General features: G+C 41.9%; 1 protein-coding gene across 3 annotated transcripts in view; it reads right to left on the bottom strand.

Moving 5' to 3' along the window:
• The window catches only part of rerea (arginine-glutamic acid dipeptide (RE) repeats a), a 210,382-nt gene that overhangs the window by 82,467 nt on the left and 107,379 nt on the right, over positions 1-20,536 (bottom strand). For all 3 annotated transcript variants that reach the window (XM_015041844.1, XM_015041843.1, XM_015041842.1), the window contains exon 3: positions 18,576-18,646. In XM_015041844.1, coding sequence (XP_014897330.1) covers positions 18,576-18,646 — 71 coding nt within the window. The remainder of the gene's footprint in view (positions 1-18,575; positions 18,647-20,536) is intronic.

The following is a 20,536-nucleotide window of genomic DNA, read 5'->3' as shown; positions in this document are numbered from 1 at the left end:
CAATGGGGGTAGAGGATTTTAGTTTGAAAATAAAAAAGTTATAAAAAAAAAAAAAAAAAAAAAAAAAAGCATCAGCATGTTCAGAGGAATGCACACACACACACACCCACACACACACACACACACACACACACACACACACACACTTATATAATCTGTGCATCCCAGTGTGACCATATGGTTTGGCGGGGACTTCCTTCCCACCACAGAGGAAGTGTCCGTTTACAGCGCACAGCTCAGTTGTCCGCCATTACATCCTGTCTCCCAGCTCTAAACAGCCCCGCTCAGGCGCAGCCCAGCCTTGGCTTTGAAGTCAAATCAAGCAGAAGGGAGACACAGTTCGCTACGCCGTGCAATCAGCATGGGCAGGAGATCTGTTGAAGGGCACGCAACCCAGGGTTTATGAATGAAGATGCTTCATGTTAAAACTGTTTGTTTTTTGGGGGTTTTTTTTGCGTTTTCTTTTCTGAATCTCACCGTTTGGTGTCGCTGTGATTGACGTCCAACTGTCCTTGTGAGGAGGGCTGCGTTGGGCCCCCTTACAGCCGGCTCTCTGGAAGAGTGGACGAGCGTAATGGATTGCACGTGAAGAGTGATATGATCGGCTGATGATTGAATGATCCGGCAGACACAGACTAACAGTGTGTGGAACCCAACAGGGCGTGGTTATTGATGACTCTCTGGCACGGTGGGTATCATTGCCATGGCAGCCCATACATTATCATCGCAAGGCCACGCCCCCCCCACCAACGTCTTGAACCAATGGGCAGGCGTCGAGGTGGTTGAGGGAAAGAGGAGAATGCTGAATGTGCGACTTGATTGACACGGAGCCTCTTGTTTACCGGCGCCAGGGAGATTTGCATCTTTTTACAGCCGCCCCTCCTTCCTCTCCCCTCTCTTTCTCATTTCTTTCTCCTCTGCCACCCCCCCACCATCACCTCCACAGAGCCTTGCTGCCACAGTCCTCGCTGTTTTTGGCGTCTCTGCGTGAAGTGGATATTACCCCACCCTGCTGGTGAGATATTGATCAGCCTTCTCCACCTTCTTCTCCTTTCTTTCCACTCTTCACAGGCCACTGCATTGATTCTCCGTCTCTCCCCCCCCCCCCAGAGCCCGCCAGCTAGGAGTGATTACACAGGCTGCTCACATACAGTGCAGCAAACACAAGCATTAGAGCCTTTTGGAAGGGGATGCGGGGAAATGTAGCCGGGCTGTACTTTAAAAGGCTATAAAGTTCAGCGGCTGCAGCACCAGCCTTGTGAAAACACTGCTTCTTTTCATTCTTTAAAGAGGAAAAAAAAAAAGAAAGCGAGCTTAGTGTGACATATTACCACAATAAATACGGCTGTTACAGCATGTTAGCATAACACATAAGCCATCTGGCATCAAGCTGAATCTGCTATGGTGGTTTATCTTTTTTTTTTTTTTTTTTCCTTTTTCCCCCCATGGCTCATGTTAAAGAGGGCTGTGGTAGAGGTTGACAGGTGGACTCCAGACACCTGGTGATTCTGTGCAGAGGCACACAGCGCTAATACAAGCTCCTTATAAGGAGCCGAGGTGCAGCACCCACCAGATAAAGACTATAAGCCTGCCCGCTTGAGTCAACATGGCTCATTTAAACAGCTAGGAATGAGTGTCGAAACTATACAAATACTTTAAAAGAGCAAATATCAACCAGGTACGGCTGCAGAGCCGGGAGGTTAAATATTAATTCAACTCCGTGCCACTAGGGGCGCACTAGTAATCAAATTTGTATTTCGATCTCAGCTCAGAATGACTACAAAACCAATGCAGTGGGGAAAAAAAAAAGTGAAACTGAGTGTCAGTCATTGTGTGCTGTGTGCAATTCATGAGCAACTACAGTAAATCTAATAATTTAGATGCTAAGCATTCAGGCGCTCTATGCCTGGGATATATGTGGTGACACATGTTGTTTGATACAGCCTCAAAAAAGTTTGAAAGGTTAAGAGTTGGAAAAAGTAATTCACAAACTAAATAAGTTGTTTCACTACCAAAAAAATAACCAAAGGGAACCTTTTCCATAAAGTTTGGTGATGTTTTTTATTTTCCAGTAGTTTTTGTTTAACTACTTTTCATTTGATCTGATTATTTGATATGAAACCAATTAATGCATTTTCAATTTATTTATCTCAAGACATACTGTTATTGCAACATTTGCCATATGCAATATTTAATCACCTACTTAGTGGCCAGTGTGATAAACTCTGCATACAGCTTAGTTTGTTGAGGGGATCGAGTCACACTGGGACGACACCATTTACGGTTTAACACAACAAACGCGACAGAAGAGACAGACTGTGGGAGGAACAATGCTTTCTGAGCAGAGTAAACAAAGTTGGGTGTATTACCTTGTAATAAAACTGGAATCAGTTTAACTTCATTCCTAAGCATGAAAAATAACAGCAGAGATCTGGTTCATTCACGTTGTTGGCGTCAAACAACAAAAATGGCCCAATTTACATGGTGTCTTTATGTAGAAGGAATTGCCAGCACTTATTAAAGAGATGTACCATTTCACTGTGACATATTCTAACCACCAATCCTCAAACTGAAATAAGACCCATGGTGTAAGATTACAGGTTTCCCTTGTAAATCTTGAAAATGCTCTGCATGTCCACAACCAAAGTATGGCTCGTCTAAACCGTGCAAACATCAGGAGCTGTTGCCTCATCTGTTCAGACCGGGGTAATAATTAGCAGACCAGCCCTCTGCTGCTGTTTACCATATGCCAGCTCCGCTAACAATAGCCCACAAAGTATGAAAGGTTTTGGAGGAGAAGTCTGTTAAGCGAACAAAGGCCAGTGTGGGCTGATTCAGCGAGTGCGGGCACTTATCTCATTGTAACCTCTCTCTGGCACCAGCAACAACCCAGCCGGGAGTCTAAAGCAACCGGGCCACAGGTCCCATATATTGTACACGCCCTCGCTGCCATTTGGCATTTAGATGGCATTTTCGCATGGCGACAAACTGTTTGCACCTAATTATGGTCAGTTGCTGCTGTGCAAAGGCGATCCTCACATGAGCCAGGCTGTTAAGACATGTTCTCACGAGAATAACGGCCGCTGCCACTTTTACAGGATCTGGATGGAAGATGATGGTCAGGATGGAGGGCCCACAGTGTGTAAAATGTTAACAGGTGCAAATAAATGTGGGAGTAAGGGCAGTGTGGACTTTCTCTTTCGTATTTCTCTCCGTTTCGATTACCGGCAGCAGTCCTCTTATTTGGACTAAACGTCGTCAACAGGTCCAAAGCTAATAAAGTTGGTTTCTGTCCAGAAAAAGGGGCTCACTTATTTTTAAAAAGTCCCGATTACAGCAAGGCTAAGTAAGATACTCCCATAAAAGCCGAGAGAAATCAGCTGGTGACTGGAAGCAGACTATTTTCAGCGTGATACTCTGGGAACCAGTCAGCCTTCTTTTAATGGAGACCTCCTTCCATCCCCCTCCAGACCCTGTCACCAGCCGGCCGATGGAAAAGTGTAAAGACAAGCCCCTCTTTGCTGTGCATGCTGACGAAAATGAAGTAAGTGTTTTGAGCAAATGTTTGCACAACTCGGCTCTACAGGAAGGAGAGGACGAGAGGTCGCCGACACTCCACCAAGCGAACCCTGAAAGACGAGGGTCTCGATCACCTTCGTCGCTCCTCCTCTCGATGGAGAGAGTCTCTGCATTTGTACGCCGACTCCATTAGCCGCTCTGACAGGGTTGCACATTTAATCATCCCATTTCACCTGACAAGGAGTGTGAAGAAAGAACCAGAAGTGTGAATGTTATTTTCTTTTTTGTGCGTAGCCCTCTGTCGCGACAGTAAAAATATTTTGTGATGCCCACATCAAGGAGGAGACATAAAAGCAGAGCGATATTAAGAGAGAGAGAATGATAGAGATCTCACAAGAACAATCGGAGAAGCCAGATCAAACAGAGTTTCTGAACTCTGTTCTTTTGTAAAGCTTAGATCTGCAGCTATAATTCAGTTAATATTGAAATAAAGCAAAGGCAAAATGATCAACAGGCTCCAAAAGGAATGCTTTATTCTAGGGGATGTAATGATTGTCTTTTTGTGAAGATATCTGAACATAATTTGTAGTGAATATTTCAAAAACTTTAAATATCACATTTTATTTAGTAGAAGAAGCAAGTGCAAAAAATATGTTTATAAAATGTAGCTCTACATTCTGCAGAGAATGTAGATGATCCATTCTCTGGAGAACATAGAGCCTTCCCTGACCTCCGATGTTCCCAAAAGGCTACCAACATTCCCAAATCCTCAAAACAACTAAGCAGAGAAACTGTCCTGTACTCCATTCAGCCTTCCTGCTCCCTGTTACAAGTCTTGCTCTCTCTCACTCTCTAGCAGCCTAAAGGGAATGCAAACATTTTTTTAATTGTTACATCTTCTTCTGACTTTATTTTTACACAACCTCAGGGTTGTGCAAAGCCCAATGGTTGGGGTCCTCAGGCAGTCAATCATCCTGTGGCCTGCCGTGTTTTTGAGTCAAAAAATGTTTAAAGTTAACAGGAGACTTGAAAATATCACCTGATAATTATGTGTTATTGAAAGATTAATACCTGAAAACCAACTATAAAGCCTTAAAAATGCAAATATTTAAAAAAGAAATTAAATAAATAAGCAATGCTTAGCCTGGTGGGGGCACAAGTAAATTCTGGTGGCCCTCCAGGCTTATAAAACACTGGGGGAAACTCTGCACCCCGCCTGTCCTGAAAATAGCTGACTGAGTTTTCTTCACTCAGTTACAACTTCCACACATCAGGAGTGTTCATGTCAGTGATCAGGAAAAATATCAGACACGAGTTTCCAACTACGTGGACATATAAGAACGAATTTTAAGCTCAACAAGCTCAAATTTACAGTCGGATCAAAAACCAGTGCGTCGCGTTAATGCTCTTTAAAGTGAGGCCGCTGAGGTCGAGCATAATAATAAATAATGCTTTTTAATGTAGCTCTGGATGAATTACTTTTCCACAAAGCGCATCTGACACAACAAACTTGTTTTGCTGCTGCTTCAAGAAGAATTTAAAACCCACTCAGTTTGTTTTAGCAGCTAAATGGATCAAAACACGGGGGGAAAAAAAGGAAAAAAAATTGAGCTCCAAACAGAGTGAAATGCAGCAGCTTGTCTTTACAACTGCTCAGGGAGAGAAAGAAACCTTTACATTCTGCTAAAGACAGAAGAGATTTGAGCACAGAGAGAGAGAGAAAGAGTCTTAAGGGAGGTCTGCATATTTTAAATCTTTTCATTAAAACAGTGGTTCAGCTAATTTAACTGAGCTTAATAATGCAGACTTTCCCCCCTTTTGCTCTGTATACAAGTGTTAACCGCCTGCTGGAACAAAGGCGGCTCTGTTCGCAAACACAACACAGTCGAACTGTTAAGTACATTCCTATAAAGAGAGGAACAAAGAGCATTTGAGCGTGGCGGGAGCAGAAATGAATACAGCTACTGAGGGGGATAGCGCAGCTCAGCCCTTTGATGGCAGGAAATGTCTTTACCATCACGGATGTGTTTATGCTGCTTTGTAGCACACTTTCAGGACTGAGGCAAAAAAATAAAACAAACAGGCTTTGCTGGGGAATCTCAGTAGGAATCGTGCTTGGAAGAGATTAAGATTCGAAAGAGAAGAGAGAGCCAGTCGGAGGTGTGTCCTCGCAAAGAGCAGAGCGCGGTGGAGGAGAATTTAGAGGTTAGGGTGGTTCAGAGCGACAATGAAGGAATAATAAAGTGTGCAATCTCTTCTGTCTGGGAAGGAGAAAAAAAACACCTATCCGCAGACTAAATAAAGAGTGTGCACAAGTGTGGTGAAGCGCCCCCCTCCAGCACTGGCAGCTGTGGTTCACTCAGTCGATCCGCTGGCAGTGACAGACAGGCAAAAACAATTTAGACTCGCCCATCAAAGCGCATGCTACGCCAACCACAGCGGGCGGAAACGTGACGCACCGCATGGAAAATACATAATCCTCATCCTGTGTGTCTGGGGGTGGGAAAAAAAACAAGTGTACATTTTGCTTTTCACAAAAACTGGAAAACATACATTCGGCTGTGATTTTCTACTTTCTTTTGAAGTAACCAGGTATGATCTGACATTCCAGAAAATAACTTAAAACCGCTGAAGCTGTTTTGTGTGGAGTGCCAAAGAGCAACGGAGAGGTTTTTTTTTTTTTGTTTTTTTTTTTTACTTTTTATTTTTTAAAGTCGGAACCCACAAGCCACATTCGTAAAAGTTTTTCTTTTATTCTCAGTCTAGGACATGACAATCTCCGAAAAGAATTGACTTAGATTGTTGTTGTTTTGCTCTTTTTTTTTTTTTAGGTATGTACACAATTCTGAAGTAAAAAACAACAACAAAAAAACAACTGGATCTCTAAAATCAAGGGATTAGGCAACGTTATGTTTGCACACAGATAACTTAGGCAGGAATGCATTTTAAGTCAACTTAAACATGTTTTATTGAGGTTTTATGATCAAAATTATTGGCTGAAAAGAAACCTATATGGTAATTTAAAATTTGAAGTCGATTTTTCAATAAAGTTTCAGTAAAGCTTGCTTTCTTTTCTTTTAGTACAAAACTTAATTAATTTCACTCCACTTCATAATTAAGCGCTGTACATTGCGTTCTGTTGGTTGTGCACAGCCCCACTTCACTGCGATCCCTCTAAATAAATTCCAGGGAAACTAAAGAGTCTGTGTGTGATTTAGTCTCAGTATAAATCCAGCTGTTCTGCGAAGGCCAGAGGTTTGTTAGACAGCATTAGGAAATAAACAGCAACGTGAAAACCAAGAAACTCTGCAGAAAGGTCAGGAACAAAGATGTGTGGAGAAGATTGAAGCGGGTTATAAAACAATATCTCAAGCTCTAAACTTCTCAAAACCCATTATCTGTAAATAAAAATAATTTAAAAAAAGAGCACCGCAACAAACCCAATACAGACACAGCTACCAGCGTTTTTAGATCATCTTTGTAAAAGCGTTTTGAAAACAACAAAAAAAAAAAAAAAGAAAGGAGAGAAGTCGACATCCAGCAGATGGTCGAATCGAGGCGAGCAGAAAGAGATTGGAAGTGGCTTTACAGTTTTTTTGCACAGTAGTGTGCATCCTGGCTGCCTTTGCTTTGAGAAACCGTATATGAGTGATCCTTGGACACACAGGGATCCGTCTTTTCGCGATCAAAGCGCGAACACATGTGTGCCAGTTGTATTGCATTAGAACAACAAGCATCCAGAGATGGAGGATAGATGGGGTGAGCTGGGAGTCAAGCTGCAACACATGTACAAAATGTCAGCGGGTCTGTGTGAGACTGCAGAGGTGCTGCAGGGGAGCCGCGGCAGATCGCAGCCTGTGGGGATGTTGCTGTTGTTTTAAAGGCTGCGGGTTCAAGGTACAGAGCGTGGACATTCCTCAGACCTCACAGCAATCCTTGAAATTTCCTCTTCTCCCGGCTGCTCCTCTCTTTGACCGATGCCCTTCCTCCCTCTTTCCTTCCCTTTACCCTCCCTGCTGGCAAGAGTTAATTTGCACCATGTGTTCCTTAATGGAGAAAGAGAAGGGGGGGAAAAAAAATAGGACCCTGGTGGAAGCGTGTGAACTCGATACCACTGTAAATCTCCACTTCCACAGCGTTGCAGCCTCCGCCTCTCCTTCCCTCTCTCCTCTCCTGTTCTCTCTCATTCGTATTTTATTGGCATGTCACACATTGGACAAGCTGGAAATTACACCGAGCTGAGCTGAGAACCAGCGGCGAAGCATGCCAGATATCTACTTCAACTGAGAGAGAGAGAGAGAGAGAGGAAGAAAAGGGGTGGGGGGAGGAAAAGGTGTAGACACAGAAAAAGGAGGAGGAAAAAAATGAGGGGGACAGAAGAAAGCGGTAATGTGGAAGAAGACTGGGAGGAGGGTTAAAATTAGCCTTCCATTTCCAGAGCAGAGGGCAATCCAATTAAAGCTTCACCGGTCCACACAAATGTGTTTAGTGTCTGCTTACTCAGTGCTGGGTGACCAAGAAAGAGACAGGAGCAATGTTCAATGCAGCTACTGAGACACTGAAAACAAAAACGCTGAAAGAACAAAGTGAGGAGGGGAGAGGGGGAGAGAGAAAAAAAAAAGAGGATTTGTCTACAATTCAAGCCCCAGTCCCAACTACAGCACCTTACAAATAGATTTCATTGGGATTCTGGGAGATAAAACAACAACAAGCGGCTCATAAATGTGAAGAAAAAGGAAAAATGATTCATGGTTTTAAAACAGTTTTACCAATGTGTGGCTTGCATTTGTATTTAACCTCCTTTACTCTGAAACCTTCAAATGTAAACGCAGTGAAACAACTTGATGTTTATCCACAAAGGCTGATTCAGGGAAAAGCTCATCCTTTTACTCTATGGATTTTTATAGTTTTAAGTTTTTAATTAATCAAAGCCATGTATTCTTTACACCCTACAAATGTTAATATTTTTCGAATAAAATTTTTTTGGTTGTAATTTTTTTTTTTTTTTTTATCAGTTATGTTATTGCTTTTAATTTTAATATTACTTACTACCACAAGTATTGAGGCATCTTTACTAAAGAGAAAACTTGACCGAAATAAAGCAAGTGTGAACCATATCATGTTTTTGTTGCTGAAAAGAAACAAAAATCTAGAAAAAAAAAAAAAAAATTACCAACCCGAAAAAATAGGAGATATATTCATGTTTTGGATCTACAGTGATTTTGCTTTTCTGCAGGAATCAGACTGCTTTGCTTGTGTCATTAAAATACTGTGAGTTTGGTTCAATGTTGAGCAAGTACAAATAAAAACTGAAATAATTTCTGCGATTTTAATAAAATACATAAAATCTTTTATCCATCCACAGATCACGTTCCTGCAGGAAAACCGGCACAGCTGATTTAACAAGACGACATCAATTTTACAAGATCAGCGCGTCTGTGTGATCTTTTCACTGCTTAGAGTAACACAAATAACGATTTCTCAGTGCTGCGTCTCCCACTTCTAGGCTGAATCTTTGCACAAAATAAATAAAACCAAAGCGCATTTCACAAAACGGAGCTGGGACGCATGATCAACGTCTGAGAGGTGGTGGGCATAATTTACAACCTCAGAGGCGTCTTTGTTGTGGAGGATCGGGGAAAGAAAGAAAAGCGAGTTTTGTTTTGCGTTTCTGGTGATTTCAGACAATCCAGGATGTGGTTTAGTTCTGCTGAACATTTCCCTGGTCGTTTAAAGTAATGAACAAAAAAAAATAAAATAAACAAGATGGAGGAGTTGCCCTCACAAGATAAGAGAAATTTTATATTCAGACACTCCTAGATGACTGAGGGGTTGATAGCTCATTGTATAAAGCCTGTAAGATGAAATGCAACGATGCATCACATTGCATTAAGAGTGCTTGGTGAATTTACTTTAGGAGTGAAACTTTGATGAATATTCACCCCCCCACCCCCAGGAAAAAGTCTTATTTATTTATTTATTTTTAGTTTTGCTAGGCGTCTTCTGCATAACACGAATGAATCTTTGTGAAGCTTACAACCGCTGATCGAATGAAAGTCCAAAAGAAGAAGCCTTTTGTGATGAATAATTTAGTAACCAACAAGGAGATGGCCATTGATTGAGCTTTTAAATAGCCTCTGACCACTGGCCCCTCCAGCAAGGCGAACCCCCCACCCACTCATTGTCTGCAGGCTGCACCCACTCCATATCTGGGAAAGTAATCATCACACCAACACCTAAAACTCTGCTCCGATTTCTCCTCTAGAAGTCAATCCGAGAGAGAGAGAGAGAGATGACTGAGCAGCTGGTTTCCATAGCAGCATTTAGGTAAAGCACAGGACAGACAGGAGAGAAGAGAAAAAAAAAAAGGAGAGGGGAGAAAGAAGAGATGTTTGGGCCCAAGAAGATAAAAAGAGGCGGTAGGAAGCCACAGTGAGTACTGAGTGTAGTGCTCAAGCCCACCAAGAGGGCTGGATGCAGCTCTATCCGGGTCTGAACTGGGCTAGCTTAACTTTGGCTGCTGTGTTAATTTATCGCCATGCACATGTGGACAATCAATCTCACCTGCCTCCCTAAAGACACCAAGTTCTGGCGCTGTCTGACAGATGCATGCCTGTCTCAGTTTAAACTGAGCGACGATCCAAGCGTGCAAACTGACACCAGAGTAGGACTAATACTTTGCGGCGTTGCAGGCCCGCGACCGCCTAAGAGCGTGTGTGCACAGAAACAGCAGCTGCTGCAGCCTGTGACCCCGCCACCTTGGCTAAATGACCTAATGTTATTACAAAGAATGGATTAAAGGCTTCACCTCGGTGAAAATTCAAGTGTGTAGAGACAGAGGAGGGGAGGATGGAAAAAAAGGCAGGATTAGCAGAGTGTCATGCCTCATAGACGAGTAATAATCGAATGTAACATCGTAAGCGATGTTACCTTAAAATAAAAAAATAAAAAGCCTCATCAGTAGACTCAAGTTAGTTATTTGTCAAATGGAGTGCCTCAAGAAAGCAGTCATACTCTTTGTGCTTTTTCACATGGTCACGCCTCAAATATTGGTTTATTTTAATGTGCCAGAGAGAACCCGCCATGTTCCTTTGTCTTCATGGTAATGTTTTTGGTTCTGTAGTTTTTGCCAACACATGTCAGCTGGGTTTATACTGAGAATAAATCAGATCATTACTTACAGGTGACTTCTAAAGTCAACTGCTTGAACTTAATATGACTTCGGGGGTATTGGAGTGAAGCTTACAGTTATACACTACTTAACGTTTTTCATTTTAAAATGACATGAATAATAGGGTGTTTTAGGAAAGGAAAGTAGGAAAGTAGACGATAGTCGAGTAGACTCAGTTCAGTTGGGGACCAAAATTGGAACAATTGTCACACTTTCACCTGGAGCTGTTCGCCTTCACACTGTAACGTGTCAAACCGACCAAACAAACTGTTTTACCTCCGTCCCTGTGGGAGGCGCCGCACCAAGATCGAAACAAAATGAAAACCTCTGAAGAAGAAACTGAAAGCAACTTCCTTCTTCAACAAATGCAAACAAAAATGGAGTGGGGTTAGATTTCAGTGACTGCAGGACTCGTCTTTGGAAAGCCTCGCATTTTAGTCCACTTCTTGGTTTTGAAGCTTCGTTTTGTCCGCTTGTATTCACATATCCATTTGAACTGAGCCAGAGTTCACTTCAACCGAACCGAGTTTAAACAGACTAAACAGGTATGGTGTGAATGCACCCTGAAATAATCATTAATAATTCCTGAAGGCTTTGTACACCTTAAATCTGTTTTTCAAGCTGTAAATAGATTTGCATCCACTTGGCAGCTAGGAGACAAAAACATGGCATCAGTTTTCTGTCCTCAACTCAATTTGAATATAGGCGACAGTGAAAGGATGTTCAGGTTTTAGCAGCTGCTGTGCTTTGGTTCCTGTTGCTTTAAGGCTGCTACTCAGAGGTAAACATGACAGGAAGAATGCTTCAATCAAGCAGGTTGCAGCCAGCTTGCCTGGCCGGCCCCCGTCTACAGACAGCTAGATGCCCTTGTCAAAGCCGCTTCCTCACACAGAGCACAAAGACAAGCAGACACTTAAGACAGCAACACACACACACACACACACACTGTAAATACCCACATGTTAATGCTTGCGAAATGTACTAGCTCGCTCACAGCAGCTGAGTGGACTGTGGAATGGAGCGAACACACATACACACAAACACACACGCACACACGCACACACACACACACACACACACACACACACACACACAGAAAATAGCCTCTAATGACTGTAGCGCCCCTCTCTCAGGAGATGGCAGCGGCTGCTGCTCTACTTGATAAATATTAACAAGAAGTGCGACTGATGGTGGTGCTCACTGATCCATAATTGCATTTCAAATGTTCAGCGGGGGCTTGGGTGGAGGGTGGTCACGAGGGGGAGAAATGGGAAGATAAAGAGGGGGAAACTCCAGCTCCTAGGCAGTGACAAGAGAGAAGCCAACAACTGTCTAGTCATCCAGCGCCCATCATCGCAGCGCCTCGGCACCAACCAGAGACTTTTTCTAGTCTGTACAGAAGCTGAGCGTTACAGTCCAGGATTGTCACATTCACTGACTTCCCGCATCATGCATCATCACAGACCACTGACACCGCTGCTGTGAATAACGGGAGAAATCAGAGCACAGAAAGATGGAAGGAAAGTAGTTTTTTTTTCTTCTCTTTTTTTTTTTTTGACAGCAAATGTACATCAAGTGGAATGTTTTCATTGATCTGAATGTGTGATGGATAGAAGTTAATTAGCCTGTGGATTTCATTGTTAAGCTAATTCAGAGCACTTTGGATTCCATTAGGCCTGGAAGTCAAGGTCTGCAGAAAAACTAATAGCTGCTCATGTTAAAAAATGCATATTTATGCACATATATTTGCATCTCTATCAAACATTTTTAATTATGGGGTTTGAATAGGTGGCTTTTTTCCAAGGCGGTATGATGAGCTTTCGGCTCATAGCAATCAGTGGTGAAAAGTGGGATAAACATCCAGTTGATGCACAAAACAAAACAACGCAAGTTGTCCCATGTCAACATACATGTATGAACATTTACAATCACTGCAGACAGTGAATCTATGTCCTGATGAGGCATTGGCTAGTAGGACATTCTCACCGATTGATAAATGTGAGTAAAAATATGATATGTGTTTATTGGGCAGAATTAATTCTTATAGAGTTGTATGACAAGCAGGAATTAGCTGGTAAACTATTGGGGATATCTGCCCTGGAAGTCAGCTGCTAACACACACACACTGCCTGCAGCTTATCAAGCATGGACGTACAAAACAACCTTATAAGAGTGATGAGTGGACTGACGCCATGTCTGTCGGTCCTTTTTGCAAAGGGAAATATCTACAAAAGGCAAAATTTGTCTTTCTTCTGAGCAAGTCAAAACTGCAGAAAGTCTTCTTTCAGCCCACTGACAGGAAGTGTGCAGCAACAGATGAAAAGTGTTTAAAAGCACTGCTCTCTCAACTCTTTCAATAGAAGCATTACTCAAAGTCTTGATAAGTTTATTTGCAAAACAGTCAGCTAGCAGGTCAGGTCAAGAAAAAACAATCATTTTATCTTGAAACACATATATTATGGTACATCTACAGGGGAAAAAAAGCTTCACATAAATTACAAAAGTTCTGAGTTTTACATTTAAGGAAACCCTCAGAATAGCAGATTTAGTGGGGTGTTTTAGTAGGAGTAAATATTATCATAGAAAGGACAACTTTTCCCCCCCAAGTGGCTCCAGTTACCAGCAATTAACTGGTAACAGAGGGTTGGTTTTATAATTATTATTCATCTTATTTGGCCATAAAAAATAGTCTTGGGCAAATGCAAGTGGTAAGGAAGCAACGAAGTGATACACAACCTGGGTTAATTCAAAACTACTATTTCTATTTAAAAAAAAAAACCCTGCAGAACATTTAGCATCTTAAGCGCTTTACTCCTTTGACAAAAAGGTAAAAAGGAAAAAAATAAAATAAAATCGCTAGTGGCCAGAAAAAGCATGCTTGTTGGATTGCTAGTAAATAAAGTAACAAATCAAAACATCAGAAACAAAAGCTGGCGCATGTTAACATCAATTAAAAACACAGATTAGACATGTAGGGGACAGCCAAATCCACTTCCACAAAATCTTGTCTGTAAGATAAACGGCCAAACTATCAGCGTGAATAGTGATTTACAAGCACCATTTTTGTTTTGACATGTCTGATAAATTAGACTGACGGCAATAAATTAGCTAAAACCATAGACGAGTTAGTTTCCAGCGAGCGCAGTGCTAAAAAAAAAAGAAAAAGAAAAAAAGCAGTGCATTTCACACATTCGCTTAAACATATTTGATGGAGGAGAGAAAGCCCAAGCATATTTCTGATAATTATAGACATACCGCCTGATTAAACGGGAAAAGAATGTGTAAATACAACGTGCACAAATGTTCCTCATTGGTAATATGACTGGGAAAGTCCTCCGTCTCCTTAAGCTGCTCAGACCTACAACATGCGAGATGGACTTGTGGCAAGATAATTGCATTGTGCGTGGCTCTAATTAAATGTCCAGAAGCAGGAAGATCCTTGGGTGGAGATTTGTGTGTGCGAGACTAACAGTGGGAGAGCGAACGTGTGTGTGTGTGTGTGTGTGTCTGAGATGGTGTACTAGTCTCCTCAATCCCCTCGTTCCCAGAGGGAGAAATGCTGCAATCACTCCATTAGTGAAAGAGGAAGGGGGAACAGAGAAGCTGGGAGGAAACAGAGAGAGAAGGATGTGGGGAAGAAAAGAGGGGAGGGAGGACAGGACACAGCTGACTTGGCCAATAACAGCAAATGAGGTTAGAAACAAGCAGAGAGAGAGGTAGGAGGGTCAATGAGCGTCGAGGGCATGGACACAATGACTCCAACGTGGGATGAGAGGAGGAGGAGGTGGTGGTGGTGGGGCTGAGTGACAACAGATGAGGAGGAGGGGAGAGGGGATGAGTTGTAGAGACAGATGGATGAAAGAGAGAGAGATGGAGACACAGGAAATGGTTAAGGTAAGAGAAGGAAGATTGATCTGTGACGTCAGGGTTGGAGGAAAGATGTGCTGATGGTGTCGCTGCCTCATTGTCTAAAGACTCGGCGCTCACGACAAGCGGTTCACACGTTGCTGTGTGTGTGCGTGTGTGTGTGTGACCGTGTCGCACTGAACCAGACAGTCGAGCGACAATCTGAAGAATCACAACCGGTATGGAGATCTATCAGACAGTCATGACACAAACGTTCACCTCAATAATGTTCCTCCATTAAGCAGAGAAGGTAAACTAATTACAAAATCACAACAGTAATCAAAACCAGGCATCGAGGACTGAAGGGCCCCAATTAACCTCACGCACGAGAGAGAGAGAGAGAGAGAATGAAATCATCACAAGGAGTCTGTGTGTGTCTAAGGAAGCAAAAACATTACAAATCAAGTGGGTATTATAAAAATGGCCTACTTCACAGTTTCCATATACAAATCATTCGTCTATTAAGAAAGTCCTGATTCAGACCTTGCTGTTGTTGTACCGTCTGTGATTTAGTCAGTCAATCCCCCTCAGTGACTTTTTAAGGCACATTAGTCTGGCAAATTTAAAAACAACAGCTTGTTTTTATATCCACAGTTAGCAAAATTACATTTTAAACCATGCACCCAATTTTGTGGATCTAGTATAGGGTTTTCCTTTCAATCGCTATGTTTTTCAGTCTTTACAATGTTTCAAAGAGAAAGGAAGACTGTGTTGGCTGCTGCATCTATCCATACGCGTGTCTGTGTGATTCCCAGCCAACTTTCAGAACAGAGAGCTGCTGAAACACCAGTCATCAAATGTTATGATGTTCAAAGCAAAACACTGCATTTATAAATCAGGAGTTGCTTTTTAGTAAGTTTAGTCAGCTCATGAATAGTTAACACTGTATGTTATAACCTGAATTATCAATGAGCCATATGAAAGCAAAGAGCAAACATGCTAACATTAGCCTAGGATGTCTACAGGAATCGGTTACTAAAACAATACTAAAGATACTCTCTAAAAATGCTTTTAAATGCCTATTTTTCAAAGACATGGTTTTTCCAAAAATAATTAGGAATTATGTTTCACAAAAAAATGTACAACTAGGAAGTGTATGCACACACACAACACTGATTTGTTCATTTTAATGAAATTTAGTCAATTTGGCAAATGCCCGGTAACTTGGATTGGTATCACAGATAAAAACCAAACAAAAAGAAAACAATCCAAACAACTGATACTTGGTATGTTTATAAAAATAAATGTTTGGCTCCTGTCATTAAAACTTAAATATAGGCCGAGCTATAGTAGAAGGTTAAACATTTTGTTGAAATGACTATAATGGCTTCCCAGTGGTCATCTTTGTAGCCGGCCAGACATGTTAGGAGGAAGGCAGGAGGCTGAAATCTATACAAGTCGATCAATAAGTCACAGAGGTTGCAGTGGTCACCGCAGCTGCCACTGTTGAGTAAACAAGAGGAGGAAAATGATTGTCCTCCAAGTCAAGAATGACCCCAATCATGATCTAAGAATTGATTCTGTTCCTCCCCTCTTATTTCTTTCTGTATTTTTTTTTATATATATATTTGCATGCGTTATTGCCGACAGTCCAAGTTTCTGTACAGAAGATCAAATCTGGGTATGAAGACAAGACTGCAGATTTCTCACACAACATGCGAAGAGGAAAAGAGTCGGCCCATCCCCACACAACACAGTGATGGTTTATACACAGCACTAATTGGATTCACAGGTCATTAGATGGAGAACACAAGTGACACTCTCTCAGCTTAAAGACTGGATCAGATAGGCGAGAAAATGGAGATGGCTGCGAGAGGGGTAATATCGATGGGGTTGTTTGGTACAGGACCAATAAAATGTTCTTTCCCTGTGCTGTGCCTCTGAAGCCCGGTTACACCAATGAATGGCAGGGGTGTTAATCAATAATTTGTGAGGCAAGAAATAAACGGTGGGGGGAGGACAAAGGCGAAGAAAAAGAAAAAGAAGAAGGGGGAGACGAGGGAAAAGAGAAGAATGGTTTCTGCTGTTGCTCCTTTTTTAATGTGTCATTACAAGGACGAACTCGTGCGATGACACTGCTGCACTAAACAGTACAGTGGTCAAACATTTCCTTTATTCCAACAAGGCCCATATAAAACAAGCTGGGAGTTTTTCACTGCACTAGCAGCAGCAGCAGCAGCAGCAGCAGCAGCAGCAGCAGCAGCAGGCCCTTTTTTGTGATTTGTCGCCGTGTGACAAAGTGAACTCACTTAAAAACACTGTAGTTGTTTAAAAAGCCAGCAGGGCTTGTTGTTTTAACATAGGAGGACAAGAGTGTAGTCTGCTCATACACATTCAAGCATGCAGATGGCTGGTCATTAATTACAGATGGACTGGGGGAGGGAGTCACAGAGAGACAGAAACAGAGAGTTGAAGGGAGAGGTCAGCTAAAGCAGCCAGTTTTCTGTCAGTCTCTCTCTCCCTGGACAATTACCTCTAACTGCCCCCGTACCTCCCCGGACCCTGTTAATCAAGGGGCAGGTTTGTAGCCTTTTCATGGTAAATTCTGCGTGCAAGAGAAAGGGGAACTTGCGGTACTCAGCACTTTCCAGGTACAATCCGATTAAAGTCACACTGCTGTGGGGAGCCGGCTGCAAGTCCTACGGCTCACCTTAAAACCTCCTGTCCACACAACAACCGACCTTCATTCATTTAAAACACGCTCTATCCAGAAAGATCCTCTGCACTTTTTAACATTTTGGTCAAGATGCAACCAAAGATATTTCTGTATTTTATTGGTACTTCATGAGATGGGCATGCTTTGGCTGCTACGTTTTTAGCTCAATTTATTCTCCCCATCGCACAGTTACTACAGAACTAATGCTATTCCCACAGCATGGTGCTGCTAACGCCAACACGCTTTATGTTGAGGATGCTTCCTGTGGCGCTCAGACACGACACCACATTTCAGTGGGATGAAAATGCAAACAGCACTGATATTTCTGGCCTTAAACATACAGTTTCATAGCCACGAAACGTGACGACAGCGAAACCACAAAAGACAAATTTTAAAAACCTAACAAAACTGCGTGTGTGGTTTCAGGTTCAGTCAAACATACATTTCGTGCAATTTCCATCCGTCAAGAAGAAACAAGCAGTTGACATCAAGAAATCCTTTATTACAGATGGCGATGAAACACAGAGGGACAGGAAAGCTAACCGAGATCACACTGTGCGCTACTTGAAAGAGTTTCTGCATGATCGGCATGTGGCCCTGAAATATTCATGATTCATGTGTGTCAGTGAAGCAAAGTATGTGAATCTCTCCAAAAATAATGCACCGTCTTTCATCTGCAACAACAAAGACCAATCTGTTGTGGTGAACTAGCATGCAGCGTTCCCTTCAGAAGACGGAGAATGTAGTGCAAGACAACAAACTACAAGTGTGTGTTTGTGTGTGTGTGTGTGTGTGTGTGTGTGTGTGTGTGTACACAAGTGTCCTATTGCTTAGAAAACAAGCCCCTCTTTGCTAAACTGACTGATCTTGATGAATCAGCCATTCTTGCAGCAAATTAAAAACTAATTTCTTTCTTTATGCAGGGAAAGAGGTAATTTGGTCACATTAGGTTGTAGAAAAATCAATTTAAAACCGGTGAGGGTTTCTCCTCCATTAAATCAATTAAGTGCATCTACAAACATCTATATTTTCATTACGAGCATTATTACACACTGCATGCAGTGGACTGCGAATGTGGTAAATATTCAAAGCAGACTCCCAGAGGGCCTTCCTGCTTGTCCGGGCAACAAAACTCGACACGAAAAGTCTTTTTTTTTTTTTTTTTTTTTTTAAATCAGCGCGGATGTAAGCCACGTGCACAAGCAACGCAAAGCAATTTTCCAGCATTAAACACCCAGCTTGATTGGTTTGTGCTGCATCTCAGGTTGGCAGGAAAAGAAGAAGAAGAACAAAAAAAGAGAATAGACATAAAAATCTACTCACCAGCTTGAAATCCTGAATGCTACAAATAAAGTATGGAGTATTGGGTCGCCGACTCTCGATGTACACACAATCTGCAAGTGAGAAATGGGAAGAAAAAGGGGTTTTAGAGATGATTTTCATACTTATCAGAGCTTTCATGATGTTAAGCAGTCAGACTTGGCAATACATTATTTCTTGTGCCGTTACCTCTGCTGAAAAGACATTTTTCTCCTCGAGTCAAATTCAATTGGAATGCGAGTAATAGGATTAAAGACTTTTGGAGCGCTACAAGGTTGCCTTTCCAAAGCAAACATTACGCTCAAGGGGAATTATGTTATTGTTCCACTCCGTTTATACACCAGTGAGCAACACTGACTTTAACCTCATCCCACCCAACCCCCACCGAGTCATCGCCACGTGGCCGTAACCATGGAGGCAACCTTGGAGGGGACCAAACCTGCAACTCGTTTGCTGACATTTGACGATTTTCCTCGCATTTTAAATCAACTTTTGACTACATTTTCTGGGATCAGTTTCAAAGTGCCATCCACATTTACTGGCAATCCTAGCAAAGATGTGCCGAAGGTCTTAAAATTATCTTTTACTTCATGATGTAGTTATGTTAATAGTTATACGAATGCAGCTTTTAGTTTAACTCGGTGTATTCATCCCATCATAAAGTAAATGCTTAACAAAAATCACCAGTGACAATTATTGGAGATCCTGTGTTCAATATTTGCAGCAGCCGTGACAGGACAGCATCTAGTTTTCTTCTGCAACCATTTGACAATGTTGGAACAGACAAACACAAGGATCTTTGACAGTTTCTCAGAGCCCAAACTTTCTCTTTTGCATCATTGTCTTGCTAAAAGGCCCACTGATGACATCTGACGTTTTCTAGCAGAGGCCACCAGACTTATATTTGATGTCTCCTGCTATTTTAAAAAGTTTATAACCCCAACAAGTTCTCCACGCCTTCACCCCAACTCGCATCACCAAAGACGTACTTTTCCATATGTGCAACTTTTGTTTCACCCCAGATCCACACGGAGTGTTTCTGCCTCCAGACTGTAGTTTAATCCCATCATATTTAAAAAGTCCATCTTGCTACAGATTCCAACAAGAAAATATTTATATTAAAGGAATTTTAATTGCATCAGTTTTGTTAAAAACTTATTTGACAACTTGTGATTTTTTTTTTCTCCGCTCAAAAGATTTGAATTCAATGCGGTTTTCAATGTCAGATCATGTTCCTGCAATAAAATCTGAATTTCTTTTTGTCCATTTTTTTCAACACTGTTTTGTCTTTCAGATTCTCTTGCTCTCTTGATTCTCTCCCATGATCACATAAAATGTGACGTCCCAGAGACGTCCCACTCAAATGATCCTATAGCATAGCACGTTTAAATTAAGAGGATATGTAATCCCCAAACACACTACATGTCTAACTAGCTTCGGATTAGATTGAGAAGGAAAAAAAAAAAAAAAAAAAAAAAAAAAAACCCCCCCCCCCGTTTCTTTTCCATTTTTAAAACGGTGGTTAGTGATGTCAGTCCTGTAGAGAGGAGCCGGCTGTGTTGTTGAATGAAATGTGACTGATGGTATGACCAGGTCGTGAACTTCTCATCTCCTTAACAAAAACATTCGCGCTGCCGAGGACGGAAACACACGGCCGCTTCTGCTGAGAAGAAAACAAGAGGAAGAGGAAACAACCAAACGGCCCTCTCCAGACACAACCGCGTGTTATTAAACTACAAAAGGAAGATTTCGAACCGCTAATGTCACACGTATTACAGCGTGTGAAACCGAACCGTGAAGAAAAGACAAATCTCCCTGCTCCGACTGATACAAAAATATAAAACACGGCTCTATATTGCTTTCTATTGATTTAAAAAAAAAAAAAAACAAAAAAAAAAAAACAAAAAAAAAAAACCCCCGGTTTTTTGTGGCCGCGCCACCGCCCTGTGAGCGCTCTCCCTCAA

The sequence above is a fragment of the Poecilia latipinna genome, unplaced genomic scaffold (genome assembly GCF_001443285.1).
Source record: "Poecilia latipinna isolate Pla-1442-1.1 unplaced genomic scaffold, P_latipinna-1.0 Scaffold571, whole genome shotgun sequence".
NCBI lineage: Eukaryota > Metazoa > Chordata > Actinopteri > Cyprinodontiformes > Poeciliidae > Poecilia > Poecilia latipinna.
This window is presented reverse-complemented; position numbering and strand designations above follow the sequence as displayed.